Source organism: Vespa velutina, chromosome 1 (assembly GCF_912470025.1).
Source record: "Vespa velutina chromosome 1, iVesVel2.1, whole genome shotgun sequence".
Taxonomy (NCBI): Eukaryota; Metazoa; Arthropoda; class Insecta; order Hymenoptera; family Vespidae; genus Vespa; species Vespa velutina.
In genome coordinates this window covers 13,621,810-13,645,996 of record NC_062188.1, presented here as the reverse complement: position 1 = coordinate 13,645,996, position 24,187 = coordinate 13,621,810, and the positions used below count along the sequence as shown (strand labels likewise).

Here is a 24,187-nt window from a genome sequence, read left to right as displayed (position 1 = left end):
TGAGAATAGCGCGGCACAAAGCGAATGCACGTTTCAAACAAAAGAGCACAAAGAGAAGGGGATGTAAAATCGTGCAACAAAGTTGATTATTATTAACGTAGAAAATGGCTCGCGTGTGTGAGCTTGTCGTAAATTTTTTTCAATCTTTTCATATTTATGTTTCGCTTGCTTAACCATTTAAAGAAATCTATTCGTTGTCGATCGTAAAGACGAAAGGCTTTAAAAGTGCCGATATATATATATATATATATATATATATATATCTTTTTTTTTCTGAACGAAAATGATGGAATAAAAAAGAATAAAATTGCAAGGTCCATAATATATTGGAGAGATGTATAGGAAGGATAGTAGGATCATTGAAATGCAGCTTCGGTATTGATATGCCGAATTGGCTATTGCCCCGCAGCGTTGGCAGCTCGCATCGATGTGAAACGGAGGATGTACATAGATAGATCTATATGTACATAATAGCTATACAACGAAACGTAGAGAACATGCACACGCGACAAAGAAATAAAAAGATAGAAATAAATTCTATGAAGCGTGAGAGTGATCGAGCGAAATTGAGCAAGATACATTACTATACGTTTCTATTTGATCCTACCAAAACGAATATAAAGAAAGAAGTGTAGACGGACAAATGTAAGTTAACTTTAACTCTGGTTACATTCGTGGTTGGTACTATCATGGTATGCATAAAAAATTAAAGGACCAAGTTTGCCCATTTTTCTACATAGTACCATTCACAATATCTTTAACGAATGGAAAGTTCATATGTTCATTTTTATGAGTCGCAGTCAGAGACTGAAAGAGAGAGAGAGAGAGAGAGAGAGAGAGAGAGAGAGAGAGAAAGAGTACCTAAGAAAAAGGGGAAAGAAACAGCAAGTGAAATGAAGGGTGAAAAAGGATGACAAAACCGCAAAGGGAATTCGTTTGCTTGCGGTACCAAGTCCAACGTTTGCTCTTCGTTATACTGTGTCTACGACGTACGACGTACATATAAAAGAAATTAGAAGAACCAACTCGAGAAAAATGGAGTATAGGCTCCTTCGAGAATGTCGCTACTTATGCAAATAAATGGTGATACGTTCGATCTTTATCGAAAAGGAAATAGACGCATGTCATCGTTTTTCTTATTCCTAGTAATAATCGTCATCGTCGTAGTTTTATATAGAAATCAAGTTCACGAAGATATCTCTCTGGTGTAACTAACGCTCGAGATCCACGTTCCAATTTCAAAGTGCAAGCGTTATCGTCTGTAATGCACAACGAGATTACGTTATCCTATGTGTCAGCGCAGTAAGACGACATAAAGGTTGAAGGAAGATAGTATATAGCAGAAGAGATAATAAGTCGTAGTTCTCCTGTAAAATTTAGTGGTTACGAGAGCGTAATCAGAATGAAAGAGAGAGAGAGAGAGAGAGAGAGAGAGAGAAGCTGGTATTCCATGGGCTAGATTGACTGACAGTTGGTGGTCCATGACGCGACCACCTGACATTCTTGTCCGATCGAGCTGACGTGCCCCTGGGATCATATATGCGTGTTTCGTGCTCGCCTAGCAAAATGTCTACCCGGATTGTCTGCCGTACATCGAGTGTCTGTTGGAAACGTTAAGGATGGCAGCGACGAAGATAACGCTATTGCATAGAAATAAAGTATTAGAGCATGAAAGAAGAAATTTGTTGGTACAGTTAGAATATCGACAACCATGATGATGCTAAAAATATTTTATTCGAGGGCGAACGAGTTTACCGACTGTTTTTCTTGCATTCCCTCGCTTGCGTATTTGTATATTGTTGTCAGACGTCTAATGTCGTTTTTTAAAAACTATCGACTAATGTTTCAATGACATAACAACAAACGATTGATAAAAATAAAAATAGAAATAGAAATTTGTCAGATCTAAATTCCACTGCCATTTTTGTAATTCTCTATGGATTGTAATTTCCGACGTTGATTTTGTAAAACGAACGAAATGCTCTTTAACGGTACGAAAGAGAAACGAAAAATAAAGTTATCGAGTCGATGGGTAAGATATAATTTCATTAGGACGTGCATTCGAAATATTATTAGCCGACGCGTGACACGAACGGATCGACGTTATCGCTATACGGGTATATACAGGCACGTATTCGCACATTGAAATAGCGCGCGAGGTGACCCGACTCGTTTATAAATCGGTAAAACGTCCAGAATATCGAACAATATGATGTCATCAGCAACAGAATGTTATACGCACATGTATTTCGAGAACCGATCTTCGAAAGTGAACCAAAATCAATTTGGAATGGTCGCTGAGTTGCAGAGAGATATCATCGAGGCGTGAAGCGACACATCAAACTTTTGACAAAATTTTGTTTATATTGACAATACCGGAAAGCCAGGGAAATTTCGTAAAAGAGCGATGAATGTTGGTTACGAAAAGGAATAATCTTCCGACGAGAATATTCGACGAGCTACTAAAACATAGAGGTATCTATTTATACCCGTATATGTGCGGTATATATATATCCAACTGTAGAAAATTGAATTGCTGCCGAAAACAATGAATATTAATAAAGAGGAAATCAGAAATCGTTGTTCTACATTGATAGAATAGAAACGATAGGATCAAATAACATTTACATGACTCATCTAAGTTGATTAAATATTCGATTAATGAATAAGAGAGTCTGAGCGATGAATAGCCGAAAGTTAAAAGCTCGATTCTATCTAAAGTAAAACTCCGTTTTAGAATAATGATGGCTCTAAGGGGTTGCTTCTCGTGGCTTGGCTACTAAACTCTTTTTACGAGATAAAACAACGGAGTGGTATGCAATTAAATATGCTAACTATTTTTCGGTTAGCTAGATAACATCTGTTTGTGGAATCCTTTGACCATTGGTACCAAAGTAACTTACACTCTTTATGGAAAATAACAATCAATAAGATTACAACCATTCAATTAGTTATCTATAAAACATACAGATCGTATCTTTAAAATTTACTCTACATATTGTTTTAAAAATATTCGAAATCAATTGAAAACGAATGAGGAAGAGTTAAGAAAAATTCTTAGAAAAATTATTACACAAATTTCAAAATTTTTGTAATTTGCATCAATCGGCATTTGTATCTTTAATGATGAAAGTAATTTGATTGTTCGAAAAATATTTATATATAATTATTTATTGCGATATTTTCTCATAAAAAATTATTTCGACGTTTTTTTCAAAAACATATGAATCAAATGATTCTTACGATAACGAAACAATATAAAGGAAAACTAAAAACAGTCCTTATGAACAATTATCTTAAGTTAGATAGATAAACAATCTTGTATATGTCATTCCACCCACGATTCGAATGCGTGTAAACGCTTGTACAGTTGTTGTATCCGCAGATGCTACATACCTTCTCTTTGCATTGTAACGATCGAACATATCGTACGAGATAATATATCTTACTAGGACGCGTGTATTCACGCAAGCATCCGATCATTTGCTTACGATGTCTATTATTTCAGCAATAATTATTAGTACAGAATAATAATTATGGTACAGAAATCTGTCTTAATTAACGAGAGGATGCCAATAAAAGAGGGAAAATTTGAGGGAACACATAGAGATAGAATAGTATTCGTTGTTCCCGAGAAAAGGAATTGTAGTATCTTTCATGATCTCGCCGCAGGGTTTCCAATTTCGAATTGAAACGGTAAAATGAGCGGAATCCATCGAACTGCAACAGGAGATCCAAAAGATTGAATGCTTTTTTTCAGTCTTCTTCGCGTTAGTGAGAACGTCGCGTGGTCGGTTGCAGATGTACCTAACTGCACTACGGGACGTATTCATTATCGGCTCGCAGAAGGCCAGCTTGCTGAGACGATTAAACAGGGAATGGGAGGATCCTCCAATGATTGGCTACATGGAACCGAGCGTTGTGCACGTCGCATTTCTCTCTTTCTCTCTCCCCCCTCCCCTCCTTCCCTCCCTCTCTCTCTCTCTCTCTCTCTCTCTCTCTCAGATAGACAGTGCTCATTCTCTTCCCCTTTCTGTCTTGCACATTGCACGCCATCTCTCAACTAGCAATTTTGCAAAGCTACGAGAGAAGTAATGAAACGCAAAAAAAAAAGTTCAAAGATGAGACTAAAAGAACGTATTGTATAAACAATTGCAGAAAAGACATTTCAAAATTGTCTGATATAAAAAATGTGAGACGTCGCACACTGCGGCTAAATGGACAAAAATCGAAATTCAATAATAAAGCTATTTAGTAATTATTTAAAGCTTTATTAAGTAAAGCTTATTCACAGGAAATAAAATTAATAGATAATTACTATTTTACAAATTTCATCAAATTATTTACTTGTCAAAATATTTTACTTATTTATTATAATCGATCAATTGATTTGCAAATTATCCAAAATGCTTGATTCCTTTAATTCTCCTTATGGATCTTTTTATATGTTGACTTTAAATATTATACGTTTATAATGATTAAAATCTCAACTAAATTGTCGTATAGATACAAAATAAATATAAAATGAAATATACGTATCTTGGTGATTTATAATGAAGCTATAACATTCTTTATAAAGAATACCTTCTATTATAAAGAATGTTTATAAATATATTTAATAATGGATATAAATGTAAACACTAATAATATTATCCAATAAAGCAGAAATATTGAATTCCTGATTTTTATGTTGAATTTCTAACGGGATTTTTTCAATTCAACAATTATTATAATATTTAACTCGTTTTTTTACTTTCTCTCTCTCTCTTTTTCTCTCTCTCTCTCTCTCTCTCTCTCTTTTTCATCTGCACTATCTCAAAAACCCTATGAAACTCTTTCATCGAAAACTAACGCTTGTATCTTACTCTTAACTCTATAACATTTTTGATGAACTAATTCTTGTTTTCTTTAACAGTCTATGAACAATGCATTTATTTGTCTATTTATATCAATTCCTTCTCTTCTGTCAAACATTTCTCAAAGACCAACTCTTAGAACCACATCTTCTTTATCGCTATTAATTACTCGGACATAATAACACTTGTCTTTCACAGCATTCACGTTTCTTCTCAAATAATCTTAATCTATTCTCAGATATTTCAACAGATATAAACTCTTCAACGTATATAAAACTAACAAGAAACAATTAAGTATGTACTTATAGTATATATACAATAATGTTATATATGCGAATATCTTATATTTTTATCTATTTATGTCATACGAGATACGACTGCGCGGCGAATAGTGCGATCGACGTACGATATAGGAACTTACGTAAAAGATATCCATCGTATATACATCGAGAATACGTAGACAATAATCCAAGGGTGCTCGAGCAAAACGCAGATATCCGTGCATCACGAGGAATGTAATTGTTGATTCACGTCAGTCAGGTGTTCGCTGAGCGTACACATCGTACTTCAAGCTTACAGGTAGCAGCTTATAGGCTTAGAGTTCTATTTTCCGATGTATCGGAAGGGAGAATTCAGATGCTGCTTTGACGTCATAGGATAGAACGAATAGAAAATAATATAGGAAAAGCATAAAGAAATTTCTACTACAAAGAATGTATCCGAAAGTTCGAAACGTTCGTTCATTTTAATTGGATTAATCCTAAATCCATGCCGCAACTTAAGCATAACAATAAATACCCGTTCTCTGTTCATTATCAATACAACGCCTTGTATTCGAAACACTAATGCAATCTAAATCGCGTTAAGCCGGTTACACTAACTTCTCCGTTGATTCGCGTTAAACGAAGAGACAAGCAAACGCGTTTAAACAATGCCAGAGCAATCGCATATGCATAAACGCTCATGTGGATATATCCAATCCTAATACATATATTCACACGACGACAAAGTGGAGATTCATGAGTAAACATATTCCTGACATTCGACTATAACAACGACCATTACGCATTTTGAACAACCTCTAAAAAAAAAAAAAAAAGAAAAAAGAAAAGGAAAGAAAAAAAAATTATAAACGATAATGAAAATAAAAAAAGAAATCGCAAAACCAAAAATTTCGTAAACTTGAATTATTCTATGTTCTTGTAAATCATCGAAGTTTCCCGCGCGAACGTTGCCAGTAAACGGAAAAGCAAGCGACTGTTTGCGGCTGAAGCGTAATTAAGACCGACGGAAAGAGAAAGCAATTTGAAAGTCGATCGCGTAGAGAACTTGCGGACTTTTCTGCGGCACTTCGGATGGATGAGAGCGTAGCCGGTGACAGAAAATCGACACTGCTGTGTGTGCGAGACCGAATGAATCGAGAAAAACCGACGAAAAGAATAGATAGACAAAGAAAAACAGAGAGAGAGAGAGAGAGAGAGAGAGAGAGAGAGAGAAATGGGAAGAAAGAAGAGACAAGCGAAAGCTCGAAATAAATTAACGGCCAGAGTCCGAACGAAATGGTTTTCCCTCTCTTTCTACCTCCCTCTCTCTCTCTCTCTCTCTCTCTCTCTCTCTTTCTTTCATTCTGTCTGTTCTCTTTTTCTTTTTCTTCATCGCGATCGAGCGTCGTTAGCTTCGTTCTTTTTGTCCCAAGACCTTCGTAGTCACGGGGCCATTTACATGTAAATGCCCCTTACGAGCTAACATTTCCTTGAGCCTCCCTTGGCTTTGGAATCGGGCCTCTTCTTACCCCTCTTCACTACTTCTTTTCTTTTCCATCTCTTGCTCTCTTTCTAACATGCGCTCTCGCCTCGTTTCGCTCACAAAAGCTTCGGCAATTAAGTAGATATCGCGCTTGAACGTTAATCCAAGGAGAGATAGTGAAAGAGAGAGAAAGAAAGAGAAAGAGAAAGAGAAGGCGTCTATGCTATTTCTTTTGGAGCAAATGACGTGAAAAAATTACACTATCGACGTAAAAAAAATTTGCCGGAAGAAAAACTCCGTTAAAAGCGTTCAATACTCTTACTTTCTTAAATTTAAGCATAATCTTTTCGTTTCGAAAAAAATTAACAGTGTTAGGATAAAAAGGAATCGGAAAAGTGAGAGAGAAAGAGAGAGAGAGAGAGAGAGAGAGAGAGAGAGAGAGAGAAAGAAAGAGAGAGAGAGAGAGAGTTACGAAGACGGATGGTGTAATGTCCGAAAGGATCGACGATCGACGTGAAAGGTGCTCGCATGCGTGCCTGCAAACTACCATTCGTGAAAAATATATGAAAGTACGCGGAACGAAATGTTAGAGAGATGCACGTTCGTGTCTGTATTGACGTCGAATTTACGAAGACTTGCTCAGGGTCACGTATCGTTCCCTCGCACCCTTCCAGTAAAAAAAGGACGAGAAAGTAAGGGGCAGAAAGCATGCTTGCTATATCCATGACTATCCGATTCATTTTTCACCGAGCAATTCGCCCGTAGATTCCCGACTTACTAGACGTCCGATCGACCTCTCGAAATTCTCTAAAGCCTACGTTCTTTAAAGAAAATCTTTAGAAGGTTTAGTTTTCTTAGGGCTAACTTGTATATATCTCGTATATAACTTGTGCATATATTGGACATAGACGATATACCTGTTAATTATATCTCTTCGTTTTTATTTTAATTAATCTACATTGATATCAGTGAAATCATTAATAGTGATAAATAACGATAAAAAAATGATTTATTAAGATAGTTTGCTATTATTAATGATTTCGATATTATTGCAGATTTACCAAATGTATATATATATATATATATATATATATATATATATATATATATATATTATTATTAGAGGGACCAGAAAGTAATGTCGCTTTCTTAAATTAAATTCAAACGAATAAATTTTTAACAATTTTTAACAATTTTTAACAATCAAATATCGACATGCGCAGAAACGACATTACTTTCCGGTCCATCTAATATATATATATATATATATATATATATATATATATGTCTATGTATGTTCGCATACAGACAATTCAAAAACATAGAAAGACAAATAAATATATCCGAATGGCAAAGCTATGATAACGAATAGGGAAAATCGCCTCTCACCTTCTACTCGTGTTGCAGACGCGTTTTACATACGCGCGAAAAATATGCCAGTGTTGGCCAAATATACCAGCAAAGACATTTCGCGAACATATGCCATGCCAGGAACGTGTTCGTAGAATCTAAATAAAAAGGAAAGAGAGAGAGAGAAAAAAAATTGCGAGGGTGGTAAACCGAAGACCGCCATACTATCTCGAAGTATCATACTTCGTCTCTTGTTGATTTATTTGAGATATAGAGGGTGGTGAATCATATAACCTGTTACAAGTCTGTACTTTCGATAAGGAAACTAACCCACGTCAATGCAATATGTTTAGATGCAAAAGTAATAATTTATTTGCCGTTTCGAAGAAATAACCAAAATCGTTCCTTCGACTTTTTCGAATCTTCTTGATATCTCGAATAACCTATAGAAACTCGTAAAAAGTTAAATGGTTTACTTTATATATATATATATATATATATATATATATATATATATATACCATTCCGTCCTCAACATTTTTATCAATATGATATGTATTTAGAAACGCGACTCCCCGACAAAGATTTCATCGTAATAATAGAACGTACGATTGAAAGTTAGTGTCCTATTTCCTGCTATTTCGATGAGTCATCTTAACTTTTTTACAAATGTTATCAAACTCGCAGAAACCTATATTGTTATATAGTACACTTTACGAATCAATCAAATAATCATTGGTAGTCAGTAGCATCGTTCACTATTTTTATAGATTCCGAATAAAATTTTTTTTATATAGCTTTGTTATCTTCTGTTGTTAATATTAATTGTACTCATATTTTCGATGTAAAACATCAATGAACAGATTTATATATTTCTGTTGTTATAACAATAAAAAAATCAACTTGGTTCTCTTCTTAACATACATTTAGGTTATATATATCTAGAAAGTTCAAAAAAATTGGCTTTTAAAAAATATTTTTATTCAATAATATTATCCGAAATATTTTCTGGAAATTTCATTAGAAACTTCAAATAATTTATAAAGTTATAGCCGTTTAAAATTAACATTTGCCGGGTTCTGAAACTAAGATAATCGCAAAAAAATACTGCCAATAAAGACTTTACGAATGCTACTACATTGAAAGAAGGTTTATGTATGTATAAAAAAAATTTTCATCTCGCATTTATATATATCTTAAACTTTAAACGCTGTTTGCTCCAAATTATATTTTATATCAGTGCCCATGATATTTTGAAAACTATTGAAGGGATTTGAATGAAATTTGGCACAATTATTTCTGATATCATCTAATCTTTGTTATATGGAAATTTTTTTATTTTTAAAAAGTAATGGAATTTTTATCGAAAATCGCATGTTAAATTTAATCACTCATAATTTTTTATTAAATAAAAACGTTAAAAAAAAAAGTTGAAGTGAAAAATTAGTTTTTTAATGTACTTTTCAAGAATTTTTCATTTAATTAATTTTTTTTTTTTTTTTTTCATTCCTGAAGAGACATTATTGGCATTACAAATGCCGTCGTACAAATAATTCTATTTGATTCGACAATGATAACATCAAAAAGATAACAGACCATTTTAATTTTTTTTATCGAAAAATGTTCTTCGATATACACACTAGTACACATATTTAATGATTTTTTATTAACAAAATTAATTACATGTAAAAAAAAAAAAAGAAAAAGAAATTAAAAAGATTGCATTTTTTAAACTTTTTAGGTATATGCAACCCTTTAAAATGATTAAAAATCCTGAGTTTTCTACGGATGGCAGTGACGTAGATCTACATACGTCAGAGTTAGAACGGTCGAGCATTCAGAGTGCGATCAATCAGAAATTAGATACTCGAATACATAAGCTCGAGGGAGGCGATGGTTGCAAAACTTTCTTCTATTAAAGAGATGAGATTTCACTGAAGAGAATCCACGTCCCTTTCCGTTGATCCCTCTCGTCCTCTCTCCCTTTCCTCTTGCCATTCGAAATCCACAAAGGACGCAAGCGTTGTGCAAAGTACACACACACACATATATATATATATACACATACGAGCGTGTACGCACACTCATTCGAAGGATTTCCGTTTTGTTTTTCCGCTCGATCCCTCTTTATTTCACCAGCAAGGAAGCCGCGGGCGGGATTAAATACCCACGTTAATCCGATTCACCGTAAATGTTTTTGAGCGACTCTCTCTCTCTCTCTCTTTCTCTCTCTCTCTCTCTTACTCTTTCTTCCCTTTCCCCTCTTATACTATACTCGTTACGTCACGAAGCTTTCGAGAGCTTGCATGAACACTTTACACCACCACCCACACGACTGAACTTCGTTCTAACTTCTATGCTGTAATCTGCACTTCCCTTACGATTTCACATCATTGTCGTTATTATAGTCACTTACTATGAATCACAAAAAGAGATATCTACGTTACATTATGGATACAAACGGAAAACATCTTTTTATTTCTTCTCCTTTTTAAGAAAAGGATCATTCACCCTCGGTCTTTCTACGCTTTATATAATCTCGCTCGTTCGCGTTAAATTTATTCATAGCTTGGCTAACACTGTTACAATGTATTTTGCCTACCGCGAGAAGCAACAGGAGTCATTTATCGTAGGAATCGCCTCGAATTTTTGAATATCCAACGATTACGATTTAGTTTTTCCTCAAATCAAGAAGCAAGGGAAACCATATATGAAAGAAAACAAAAATAAAAAAGAAGAAAAGAAAAAAGAAAAAAATAAAAAGAAGAATATGAGAAGGAGAAATAATATCCTTACGTTTTTATGCACCCCACAACGAACGTCTGTAACTCTCGATGTGTGTAGATAAGTGCACGCACGCACGACACTCTTCGTCCTGTAAACTCCCGATGACGTCAATGCATCCAATTCACATCGAAAGCGATTCCTATAACACATATAATGAAAAATACCATTAAGCAATTTTTTTGCAAATAGAAATGGCTTATGACATATAAGGTTTTATGAGTTGGTAATGATGAATACGAGAAAAAAGATCGCGTATATCAATTTTTTGAAAAATCCTGGATGATATTATATATAAACGTTTGTCGAACGCACGACTAGACACAAATAAAACAAAGGCGAAAGAATGTTAGAGAAAAAAGAACAATAGGTCTAAGTAGATGTATATGAGAAAATGTGCAGGTGTTGGGATACCTTTCGGATATATTCGCGAATGGATATAGGTAGGGATGCGCACGTGCTCCATGCCGCGTGTCAAGTTGTATACTCGCTGTAAAAGATATACATTATTCAGGTCGACACTCGGGCATTGCCTACGGAGGTGGATTCGACGACGACTGGGAGATTCGAGAAAAATAAAAATCTACGAGAAGGGGGATACAATGTGACAGTTTGCGATTCCAACGAAAGAAGATGGCGACACGTCGGCTGGTTACCGACATAAACTCCAACGATGTTCGCTGCTTTTTAAAAATATCAAGAGATAACCAACCTGACGCATGTATATATATATTTAACACATTCGATGTCCTTTGATGTTTGTTTATGAAACCAAACAATAATCAGAATTAAAATATAATGATATCCATTCGAAAACACTTCTAATCTACAAAGAAATATATATATATATATATGATGATATAATTTCTATGTAATAGTAAACGATAGATCTACATACGGAGAACACATATGATTAGATTTTATTTTTACGGAACGTACTTTTCCATTTCCTTAAATAACTATAATAAAATAAAGAAATATAGAGAAATTCGAGAGACGTTCTAAGGTCGATATCTAATATCTATTTGCTAATATTTCACACATAGTTGGCAGAAAACCTCCGACCTCTCTTTGAACTCAATAGCAAAGCTGCGAACAAACGGTTCACGAAAATGGAGGGAAAAAAAATGGAAAAGCAAGGAATCTTTTCGAATCCATTTACCAAGAGGCGAATTCGTAGACGTCCGAGTCTTTTCGGAAACTTCATCGATTCGACAAGCAAACAAGCTGAGAACGTCGTGTCGTTCGCGTCGCGCGGTTTACGGATTAAAGTGGATTTTCTGAGCTTTGAGATAACATCCCTCCAATGTTCTTCCTTCTTCTTCTTTCTCTTCTTCTTCTTTCTCTTCTTCTTCTTCTTATTCTCCTCTCCCATCTTTTTCCTGCCATCAGCCCCATCGCTCGCTCGTTCTCGCTTTCGAAAGTAAGCAAGAACAAAGGTCGAGAATCGCACGATAAGACGAACAAGTTCCACCCTTCGACCAATATTTCTCGCTACCTTTCCTTCTTCCTTCCTTCTTTGCCCACGGCCTTTTCATCCTTTACTCTACTACGTTCGGATTTTATCTTCGTAATTCCCCTCTTTTCCCCTTTCCACCCCAACTCTTACTTCCGTTATCTAATGTTTATGGACGAACTGATCCGGCCTGTAGCGTCGATCGCTCTTTAAACGAGTCTTTCGAGATTAACCTCGTACCTCTTCCATTTCTACTTTCAATGCTTCCAGTCTGACAATCCTACATAACACGAAAATTACGTAAAATGGAAGAAGATTGAACATAAGGAGAATATTATCGTCGTTTGCCAGAGGAAATACAACGATCAGCGAGAATACGCATCGGAACGTAAATCGATTTGTATCGTTTCAAAAGACGAAACAAGTAAGACAGAGGAAAAGAAGAGAAAAGAAGAAAGAAGTAGCAAGTCAGTAGATGAAAAAGAAAAAAAACAAAGAAATAAGAGAAATGTCGGGACGACGTTCGAAGTGGTAGAAGATGGGAAAGCCGCGGCCCGTTTAGCGGACGGAGATGGAATTTCGTTTCCAAGGAACACAACCCCTATTTAACCACGTCGGTAAGAAAGTTAGATAGCTTAGGCTAGCGCGTAACTAAATAACAAGCAAGAAGAGATATAGTTGCAGTGTAGAGGCCGTAATTAAAACCGGCCGGTATTTACCCGGGGGTAATGAAGGGGCAAACACACAGTTTGTCTCCGTTAGTCGTACCTATCTCGGTATCCTACTCCTTCCCATTAACCATAGGTAGAGCTATAGCATCGGAGAAGCGGATACGAACTGTGCAGACTCCTACACAGACTTATCGGTGACGATTCGTCCCCGAGCTATACGACAAGTAACGAAATGTTGCCGGGAATTTTTTAGTAAGTTTCTTCCATATTGGACATCCATTCGGAACAACGCCGAGGTTAACCCCTTTCTCTCCTTTTTAAGAAACATTTCGCCATACATGAATAACGACGTGTACAATCTCTCTTCGCGAAGCTTCTCTTCGAGCTAAACGATAAACTCAAAGATAAAAATGATCCGAACTCTTACGAGCCTCACGAGGATCAGGATCGAGTGACAAATAAGAGCTAGAAACGAGCCAGCCGATTTCCTTATTTTCTAAGCAGCGAAAGATTGATATCGGTCGAATAGGACGATCCTACTTTCACTGGATAGTTCGTATTCCCTAACTGTGGGGTTTGCTTTCATCTAAGCATTACGATAAATCTTCCAAGGTCGATCCTACATCCGATATTTCCTCCCATAGCTCTTCTTTTTCTCTTCTACTCTCTTCTAATTCTCATCAAATCCGAAAGTCAGTCATGCGATCTGTAATAATCGAGAAAAAAATTGACGAGCGTGCAAAAAAAACACGATTAGATGTGCGAAATACATTCGAAGAGAGAGATATATATAATGGATTGAATCTAAAAGGAATTTGAAGGCAACAATGTCTCCAATTTTGCCATAGGTTCGACGGCTTTAAGAGCAAAACCACGAAGTTGGCTCGGTCGAGGAGACAATTGGACGTCGGCCATAGTCTTGAGCGACAGCACAGATGCGGCAAAAATATTCACAATTACGTACCGCTTAACATCCAACTCGTCTCTGCCGTGAATAATAGACGGGCCATCCGGCGATCCTCTTACCTCCCCTTTTTCCTCTCACTCCTTTACGGAACAGTCACCACGCTCTTTCTGTTTCTCTCCGCCTCTTTTCGTCTTTCGTTCGTCAGCGACGTACTTCTTAGAAATTCGGTTGGCCTAGAAATTGGCACAAGGTTCCAACGGCCATCTTATATCACGGACGCCATATGAATTTTTCTATTTTCGCAGTTAGTAGCCGTCACTCTACGTGATCACGAATTCCAAAAATGAACGCGGAAGCCACACACATCATCAAGACGACGTACGCTCTTTTAAGAGAGAGAGAGAGAGAGAGAGAGAGAGAAAGAGAGAGAGCAAGAAAGAATGAGAATAAATGAAACACAAAGAGAGAAATAGAGAGAAAGAGAGAGAATGTAAGGAGATTAATGCTTCGACCACTTTAATAAATTTACTGAGGCGATCTCAACAGAAAAGTTTTTCTCAATTAACTTGCTTAATACAAGTACTCGGCAAAAATTTTCGACAGATGGTATTTTTTGAAATATACATAGGTGAATTTATCTATCTCGATCCGAAAAAAAACATTTTCCATAAAAATAAAAATTGAAAAGACTTGTTTATGAAATAATATAAATGCTGTAGAATAATTGAAAGTAACATTGAAACGTTCTTAATTCTTAGATCTTTAAAAGACATTTAACAACTTTCTCGAGAAAATATAAAGAAAGAGAAGATTCGCGAGATAAACTCAGTCTTGAATAGAGCTCGATGAGGAGAGACGACTTTGGCCGATTCCCTTGACGAGAGACAACAACGTCCTCCTCCAACTGTGTGCAAGAACTCGTGTCGTTCGAAATTCCTCGGCGAACCTATTATCGGGAAGCACTAGCGTTTTAAAATATACCCCCGGCGTGTGGCATTTGCAATTCCGACGAGGAGCGGCGAGTTTGCAATTCGTTGGAGAGAGCCTCGGCCGACTCTCCTCCTCTACCGCAACTTGCATAAACACGTTCGAGCTCCGTGCGAGTGTGCGCAGCTGTACTAGCCGAGTGCACCTTCAACGCTCCTCCGAAGCTTCTCCTCTGGCGCTTTTGACGTTTATCCACCTCCACTTTCACCGATCGACCGATCATCTCCATTTCGATTACGATTACGACTCTACGATATAAAGGAATAAGCCTTCGAACTAACTCAGACCGGTTATTCGAATGGAATAATCTGTAATAAAATTCAAAATCAAACGAGATTGCCCCCTTTCCACTTATTTCCACGAACGAACCTACCAGAGTTTACCCGACTTTCTCTATGTAAAATCGTAATTCTATCTTGCTAACTTTGTTCCTAACTATCTAGAAAATACTTTTTGTAATATAATAATAAAGGAACGATTAACAATTTCGTGTCGTTAAATACAAGAGAAAAGTATTTGCCCGATGAAATTTTAATGAATGGGAAAACTCTTTTTCTTTTCGCATGGACAGATGTCCTTTTAAACGAAGGACTCGCTTTACTCGACGATAATATCTCTTTTTCGTGACTCTTCCTTCTCATACGGGAAAAGAATACGATGCTCGGGCGTGAACGGTGAAACTCTCTCTCTTTCTCTCTCTCTCTTTCTTTGTGTTCCATTCTTTCCTATCTTTTTTCACACCCTCCCACTTACACAGCATCAAAAATTGGAAAAGAGCCAAAAACAGCAAACCGCCTTTCTTTCTCTCGACCCAAGCGTATTTCTCCTTCTTTTCCCGTCTCCTTATTTTCCCACATCAATTTATCCCTTCGTTCTTCTGTCTCCGTTCTTTTTCTTCCTCTTCTTCCGCTTCCACTTTGGCTTTCGTTTCGCTTCATACTGAACAAGCGACCGCGGATAAATTATTGTTTATCTTTCCTCGCACACCGTTCCTCATTTTGTCCTTCGTTCGCTTTCATTGTTTGTTATTGATAAAAATTAATCGGCACGTACGGCGAGCTACCTCGAAAAATCCAAATGATTCTTGGAAGATACATATAAAAAATTAATCTGGAAGGTAGAAAAAAGAGAGAGAGAGAGAGAGAGAGAGAGAGAGAGAGAGAGAGAGAAAAAGAGAGAGAGAGAGAAAGAGAGAGAGAGAAAGAAAGGGAGGGATGGAAAGGCAGGCAATAGGGGCATTCACGAGGGAATAGATGAGCGAAAATCGTTCCGAGAGTAAGTAAATAATCCGGAGAGCTAACGGAAATTCGATAAAAAAATAAGTATGCAAACGGTAACCTAGTCTCCCGTTTCCCTCTACTTCCTTCTCCTCCCCTACCCGTCCCCCATTTACTCGAAAAAAAAAGCGCAGAATTCAATTTTCCTTGACGTCGGGATCAGGATCGAAGACGATTGCTTTCTTTTCTCTCGACTTACGATCGTATCGATGTCGCGAATTCGCGAGAATATATTTTAACGCAGAGTCAAGGTAGTGAAGCCAAAGAGAAATACGTTGACCGAAAGTAAAATGTCCTGGCAAATCGGCGTCGCGGAAAATAGAATTTCCAATACGTCACCCGGGGCGAATTTCGACGGCAGCAAATTGTCTATCAATTCAGTCCATTTCATCGGCTTTTCTTACGCGGCGGACCGATGCTTCTTTCGAAAAACTATTCAACTACTATCTTCGAATTTACAACTCTCTACTCATCGTTGAGTTCCGTATCATGAAATAATTTTTTTTGTTCTCCCCTTCCGCACAAAACCCTTTCCCCCTCCGCTTTAACGAATTTCAGCCGGCTATTTCCGTCAGTTCAACGCAGCTACTACTTTTTATCACATCGTTGCCACAATAACGACGCAGTTAAATTTTCGAAATAACCACGAGAAAACAATGTGCGGAAGCAACGACTTTTATTCATAATAAAATAATAAGTCATTTCGCGAATAAAAACGAAAAGAAAAAATGAAAAATAATAAGAAAAAGAGAAAACTCGTATTATTGGCCGTTTACCACTCTATATCATCAAATTTCTATCTTGAAAATAATTACTTTATCTCAATACATATATTAAATGTTATACGTTTAGTTTCTTTTCTTTCTTATACTATACCATGAATTATAAATCGGCATACTTCGTTTGTACGTAAAAACATTTTAACGAAAAATATTCCGAGAAATATGATAGACTGCAAACAAATTGTCGAGCTAGTCGGACGAGCTAATCGAGCGAGTTAATCGTTGATGAAAAACAGAAAAAATGATAGAGTTACGTAACTAATGGTATAATATACGATACACACTACGATACATATATAGATTGAAAAGATTTGTACGAAATACCTTACTTGAAAATAAATGCGCGCATGTACGCGCGACTGTTACGATCACTGTAGATAGCACCTGTTATCTTTATTTCGGCATTTCCAACCCGTTGCTTTTATGGTTCGTTCCATTTCATGCTCTTCTAAATACTCGAGCATCGTCCTTACATCTCTCAACGTACATTCAATGCCACCTTCAACAAAATCTCGACGATATCTTCGACTCGACAATGACTCGAGCTGATTCCGCGCATAATCCACAATGTTCTCATTTTTGTCATAAATTTGGACAAAGGAATTTCGTATTTCCTTGCAAATGAAATAATCGAGGAAATAACAAAGGAAAACAGCTTGAAAATAATTTCTTTGTATCTTCGTGAATTATCGAGGTTATCAGGTATATGTCAGAAAACTAACTGAGCTGTAGAATGAATGTAAACGAAAAAGGGAGAGGGGAGAGAGAGAGAGAGAGAGAGAGAGAGAGAGAGAAAGAGAGAGAGAGAGAGAGAGAAAGAGAAAAAGAGTTTACCTTGTGCGTATCGGTCGCATTTAAATTGCTAACCACGAGTGCCAGCTAACGCGAGCTTGTTTCAAAAAGGAAGAAAGTCAAAGTAAATGCAGACCGAAACGATATCATTACCTAGATTTATCGTTCTACTTTTCTACACATAACTTTTGACTCACTTTTTATCTTTCATCCTTTACACCATAAGTGGTTTATTCACTTCGACTCGACGATCGAAAATCGCGCTTAGTTAAAAATGAGCTTTGAAATATACGCTGATGATAAATTTGTGAGACTCTTACTATTACACGAATATAAACCTAAACTAGAAACTTGTCTACTTTTTTGTACCTTATATATTACATAATATCGTTTAAATACACGTGGGCAACTTTTTGCCATACGATTCCCTCCATCAATCAATCCGTTCTCCTACTACTTAAATTCACTAGCCATCAATTCATGTTTAAAAACAAAAGCAATGGAGATTACGAAGAGGTCTTCTTCTCACGTCTTATCCGGTTATGTAATGAAGACAGGTAGAATATAGATATATCCTGTAGTTGTATAAGGACAATGCCGCATTTTACATTTTTTACTTTCGAGATATTATCATTTAAAAGTTCTAAAGAACAATTCTTCTTATCATCAATGTTTCCTTATTTTCTATTTAATATATAAATGTAAATAACGATACAAAACTGATTACTCATAAAAAAAAAAAAAAAAATAACAAAAAACGGAAACAAAACCTTTACCGCTTCAGGAGGCACGGCGGTATCAAATAGTGAGAATCGTTTTTTTCCTATTTAACGGAGCATACGAGTAGGGACATGGTTCGCTAGATACCCACCAATGCTTTACATGATAAAATGTAATATACAAAACATGAGAACTTCGTTGGGTTATCAGTTTGTATAGATATTTGTAAAGTAATTGTAAGGGTCTCGAAAAATTGTCATCAACATGTATTTCAAAGCTCATTGTTAAATGACGCAAGATGACGCGCGATTTTCGATCGAATCACCTTCAAAGCCAGAAAGAAAGAGAAACACAGAGAGAGCCAGAAACTTGAAGTTCTTCTTTCGAAAAGAGAAGGATATCTTTTCAATTTCTCGGCACTGTGTATGAAGCCCGAGGCTTTACGAGGATTGGAGGGTGCCAACGCGGCAAATCGATATCTGACCTCGAGCTCTGCTTCTTTCTCTCTTGGCAAAGAAAAGTACGGAGAACGTAGTGGTTCGAGCTCAACAACCACTAACCGTAGAAAAATTTATCTACATATACAGCCATGAAAGAAGAAATAGAGATAGACGAACGAGAAACTACTTTTGTTTACTGTAACACGAATTAATCCATTCAGCTACGCAAAAGCTACATGACAACTTTCCGGTAAGTCGTTTTGCTAACACTAACAAGTTGGATATAAATTTTAGAAATGTTTTAAATCGAATCAATATCGACACGAGACAGCTTCAAAAAGTACTTACTTTAAATAAATGAGAAATTATAAATTTCAAGACTAACAAATAAATTACATATAGTGAGTTCTGAAAAGGGGACAACGAAAAAGAATACTAGAAAAATCTTTCTTGTTGGATCGATGACAAAAACAACGTAAACGAGCTTATGGAAAACGTGGAACGTCCGGTGGTTGAGGATGGTTGTGTAAGGACCAACAGTATGTAGTAGAAGTTGCCAGGAACGAAAAACTTTTCGTGGATTAGCTCCGTATGTAAAAACGTCGCATTTATCATTTCGTTGACGACATTGAGCTTGGAATTTCCTTGGTTTTCGTTATACTCTGCCGAAACGACAGATAAATTTTTCCGTAGAAAAATAATTCCGCTCTTTTCCTCTGTGCATGTACGAAAAGACTTTGGATAGAGAAACTAACTTAGTTACAGCGAGCATTCGAATTCTGGCGATAGGATGAAAAGTGCTTGGAAGAGAAGGCGGCGGGTAATCCGTTTTGAGAAGTAGAAGATGGAAAGAGAAAGTAAGATCAAAAAGCGAGAAATCGTGCTCGTAGACTCCGTATCTCCGTTCCAGCTCGGAAGAAAATCTTCTTCAACGAAATGCTGAACTTACAAGTTGTTAGTCCGAGCGGGTCTGCGATTCTCGAAAAACGTTTAAGAAGAAAGAAATCGCAACCGCGGAAGGAAATGGCTGCCTTTCGTTGGATGCGAATCTAAATGGATACCAAAGCGAGCTAAAGAGACGTATTACTCGACTGAAAATAAAGCTTTGCTTCTAGCTCACTATGCGTTTTATCTCAGGCGTATAATCTAAAACAGGCCGTAAAACCGACTATACGAATACGGGTCGCTTCATCCACCTCATCCGCGAACGTGCTAGGAAAGGAGCCAGGAACTGAGCCGGAAGAAGGAAAGGAAGAGAGAGATAACCACGAAGAAACCGCGAAGAAAAGAGAGCCATACCATAGCCGCGAATAATGTATCTTTCGTACATTTATATTCTTAAGATGTAAGTGGATATTTAGATATAAAAGTTATTACGCTTCGTAGATACAATGTCTGTTTCCTCTTCATAATAGATACTTCAATATTTTTTAAATTAAAAATCATTGATATCAAAATATGACAATTCGTCGTAAAATTTATAGTAAGTACATATGTATAAATGCATCTATAGTGAAACGAGCCACAACGAGTCACTAGTTGTGGAAATTCAAGCCACGTAGGAACCTTCACTTAACTACCCATTAAATACGAGCGACCGTTGCTATCCACTGTATGACTTTTGGCCAAGCTCTTACGGACGAAATCCACAGTAATCTAGAGAAAATTTCATGGCCGGTAAAAACTGAGAAGCTCGAGTAACGATCGATATCCGAGGTAATAAAAGTTGGACCTGATCTTTGCCACGAGCCAACGAAATTCTATCTTTTAAATCAATCGTTTATTTATTTATTTTTTTTTTTTTTTTTTTTAAGCGATACTTTTAATTCATTGTTTTCGCATTAATATCATGTCATTGTTTTACGAGTACGATCAAATAAAATTTTTAAATACGCGATGTTATTAATCGTCTACGATTTAGAAACCGAGAAGCGATCGATCAAATCGATCACCGATACAAAATACGGAATCGAGATAAGATGATCTATGAGTTTTATGAATCGATGATCGAACCTGTGGGTAATTCTACCTGATCTATGAACCGAACGAATTATCGTTGGTGGTACGAAATTACGAGTAGATGGATATCGATATTGATGACAAATTAGCCGTCTCCGTACGATTAAACGACCCTCCTTCTTTTGACGCAAATTGCCTCGTTAATCTGGTATTAAATCGGGGTATAAACGATCGCGGCAGGTTCTACCTTTTCCTTCGAAGGCTCATATTTTTGCTAGAAAATGGAAAGACCTCGTTGGAGTCTTCTACGAGAGAAAATGTACATTAAAAATTTCGTCGTGATCTTCGACTTTTAGAAAAATCCATCAAGAAACGAAAGTAGAAATTCAGATTATTCATCGGATTTGAAATAAATGAAATCAATTTACGTTAATCGCTTCACGGTTCACTCGAAACTCTTTTCATAATTAATAAGAACTACATGACGAGAAATTAAATCTAAAAATAAAAAATAAAAAATAAAAAGAAATATGTTTCTTTAATAGACTACTCGTAATTCTCCGAAGAAGTTTCAAAGCACAGTCGTATTTGATGATTAAATATCAAATTTCTTTAGGATAGCACAACCAATAAATTAATTGTCAAATTAATCGTTCATGTTCCGAATCGAAAAAAGTTCTTAACCAACAACTCGAATCTATCGAGAACAATACTCAAGTATGTTATATATCGGCATTGTTACGGTGCTGATTGAAATTCACCAGCACGATAAGATGTTAGTAATCAAGTTTTGGAACAATAAAACGGTGAATGTCGATAATTAATGAGATCACGTTGCAAGTTATTACATTCAAAAAATAATAAACGATCAACTACGCGACGTACACAAAGCATTGTTTATATTTCGAGTTTGAAATAACTTTAATCTTAGTTATTTCTAACTTCGAAATGAGAACAAGAGAGCACTTTTTGAGTGCATTTTAACTGTTTTGCAATTACCATAAAAAGTTTTTAATCACGATAGAAGACGAAAAGTAATCGTCGTAAAATTCGTTCCAGATTAAAGTTAATAGAGATTAGCTACGTATATTTGAAAAAATAACGATACACTTTAAAAATTAGCTTTTCGTTTGTACGAAGAAAGTTAACTATCCATGGTAACGTTCTTTCGTCGTTAATTACGAGCAGCTTTCGAAGATAAGTTCTCGGAGATATCGAAATCAGTAGAAGAGACCGAGGACTGAGAAACAAGAGAAGAGAAGAGAAGAGAAGAGAAGAGAAGAGAAGAGAAGAGAAGAGAAGAGAAGAGAAGAGAAGACGAGAAGCAGAAGGAGAATCGATTGGACGAGAAAGGCGAAAGGAGATACTAAGACAGATTGGCACAATCGGTCTGTATCACGTTGCTACTTGTCTAACCGAGTGTAATCCAAGTTTGGCGCGACTCCACGATGATGTACGCATACATGCGTCAGCTTGGAACGCAAAGCTTGTCGGAAACGACAGGACGAAGGAGCGGTGGTCCGTGAAAGACACGGTAATAATGCGAACTATGCAGAAACTGGATAGATTGTCCGCACAAAGAGCGATTTCACGAAACTAGCGAAACTGGATCGCGGCTTTGTATCAGCAGCATTCAAAACACTTATGAATTCGTGCTTAGATAGAACATGAAACAACGTTAACGTTAACGTTAACGTATAAAGCATTTCTCCTTTGGCCGATTATTTCTCGAAGAATCATTTCGAAAGGAAGAGAACGCGATTGCCATACCACCGAGAAATCTCAGAGAAACTTTCCGTTTCTCAGCTAATTTAATCCGAACGTTAACCTGATGATGGGTCGAGTGATCTTCTCGGTCTCTCTCTCTCTCTCTCTCTCTCTCTCTCTCTCTCTCTCTCTCTCTCTCTTTCACTTATTCTTTCTCCATCTCTAAAATCTCCGTTGAAATTTTCAAAGAACATTTACCAAAAGCGATAATAATTCCTCACAACCACAACCTTTATTATGAGCTTATTAAGAAGATTCTCAGAGTATTGCGAAATGTAAAAAGAGATAGATAGATAGATAGATAGATAGATAGATAGATAGATAGATAGATAAAGAGAAAAAGAGAGAAAGAGAGGAAATGAAAAAACGCGGGAATTTCGGTCGTTACATCGGCCGCAACGTGCGAGAGGTTGATGCTGAGTAATGGAGCAATTAATTTGGGAAGTGCCTTCTCTTCTCTCTCTCCTCTCCCCATTCCTTTTCTCTCCGACCGTGAAACAAGGGACTTGCGTTGAGGGTGGAAGTAAAAGGAAGAGAAGCACGCTCCGTCGATACGAGGCATTAAGCACACGCGAAAATGTTTGGTGCGCGAACCTCGATGGGAAAAGCCGGATAAAGAGGTGCGCGTGTTACGGGCGCCCGCCTAGAGAGGATCTATTTTCCTTGCTGAAGATAAATCCGCGCTGGCAGGTAAATCAATTTCCTGTTCCGTGGCAGCGAAACCTGCTGGAGACAGGACGAATCGTTATACTTTTTATAACATTTTTCCAAGTCAATTTCCTCTTCGCATCGTCGACGAAACTTTTGCGATATGTATCGTTCTATGAGAAATTTTTTTCTCTATCTCTTTCTTTTTCTCTTTTATTTCTTTTTTTCTGTCTTTATCTAGTTTTTTGAACGTACACGCAATAACATGGAATAAATAATGCGTGTATCGGAAAAATCAATGTTTATAAATAAGACGTATTCTATTCCTAAAACGATCGAAATTATATTCTACGTTTAAAATCTAATTTACCAAAATTCAAATTCTAAGTATATCGACATAAATTCAAATCCATAAGCTGAGCACTCAATTATTGAAATATCAATGTATTTGTCGCTTTCAAAATAACTGCATTCATCGAATGTAATGAATCATAATACAATTCATCGCATATACGTATATCATCATTATATATCAGATATTATATAACGATGTATATATATATATATATATATATATATATATAAAATAATTTCACGACACCGAGATTATTGAAATTATTTTCGTTTCACTATCAAAATACATTAATGCAACAAAAATTGTATTCTCGCTCGCCGATTATAAATCCAAAGAAAGATAAGGAGTTTGGATTAGAAAAAAAAAAAAAAAAAAAGTTACAAATAAACAAGCCAATATCTTGAAACGTGTTGATGTTGAAAAATAGAAGAATAATATTAATTTGTAAATCAGATCAAATTAATAAGACGATAAATATCATATTAGCCACTCCATACGATCGATTCATCTGGCATAGACATCGAGAGAACTATGATTATTACCGATGATCTCTCGATGCTCGAACACCGCCAAGAAGAGAGAGATAGATGTTGATGTATAGTTGTTCGTGTATCGTCGAGCAACGCCTCGGATATCGCGACAAGGATGCAGCGATAAAGGGACAACGTTGAGCCTGATGAGACCGAACGA

At 36.4% G+C, this 24,187-nt stretch overlaps 1 protein-coding gene across 18 annotated transcripts in view; it reads right to left on the bottom strand.

The window, feature by feature from the left end:
* LOC124948123 overlaps positions 1 to 24,187 on the bottom strand; it is a 309,114-nt gene that overhangs the window by 252,293 nt on the left and 32,634 nt on the right. For 4 of the 18 annotated variants that reach the window (XM_047491390.1, XM_047491483.1, XM_047491335.1 and 1 more), the window contains exon 2: positions 10,749 to 10,878. Coding sequence is in view for 9 of the 18 variants with exons in the window: in XM_047491335.1 (XP_047347291.1) it covers positions 10,749 to 10,878 (130 nt within the window). In the remaining 9 variants the exon portion in view is untranslated. Of the gene's footprint in view, positions 1 to 10,748; positions 10,879 to 11,150; positions 11,227 to 11,898; positions 13,517 to 13,827; positions 14,676 to 14,751; positions 15,082 to 15,510; positions 15,809 to 17,145; positions 17,181 to 24,187 lie in introns of those variants that run through there. The other 14 variants (XM_047491297.1, XM_047491288.1, XM_047491364.1 and 11 more) reach the window with 14 other exon arrangements.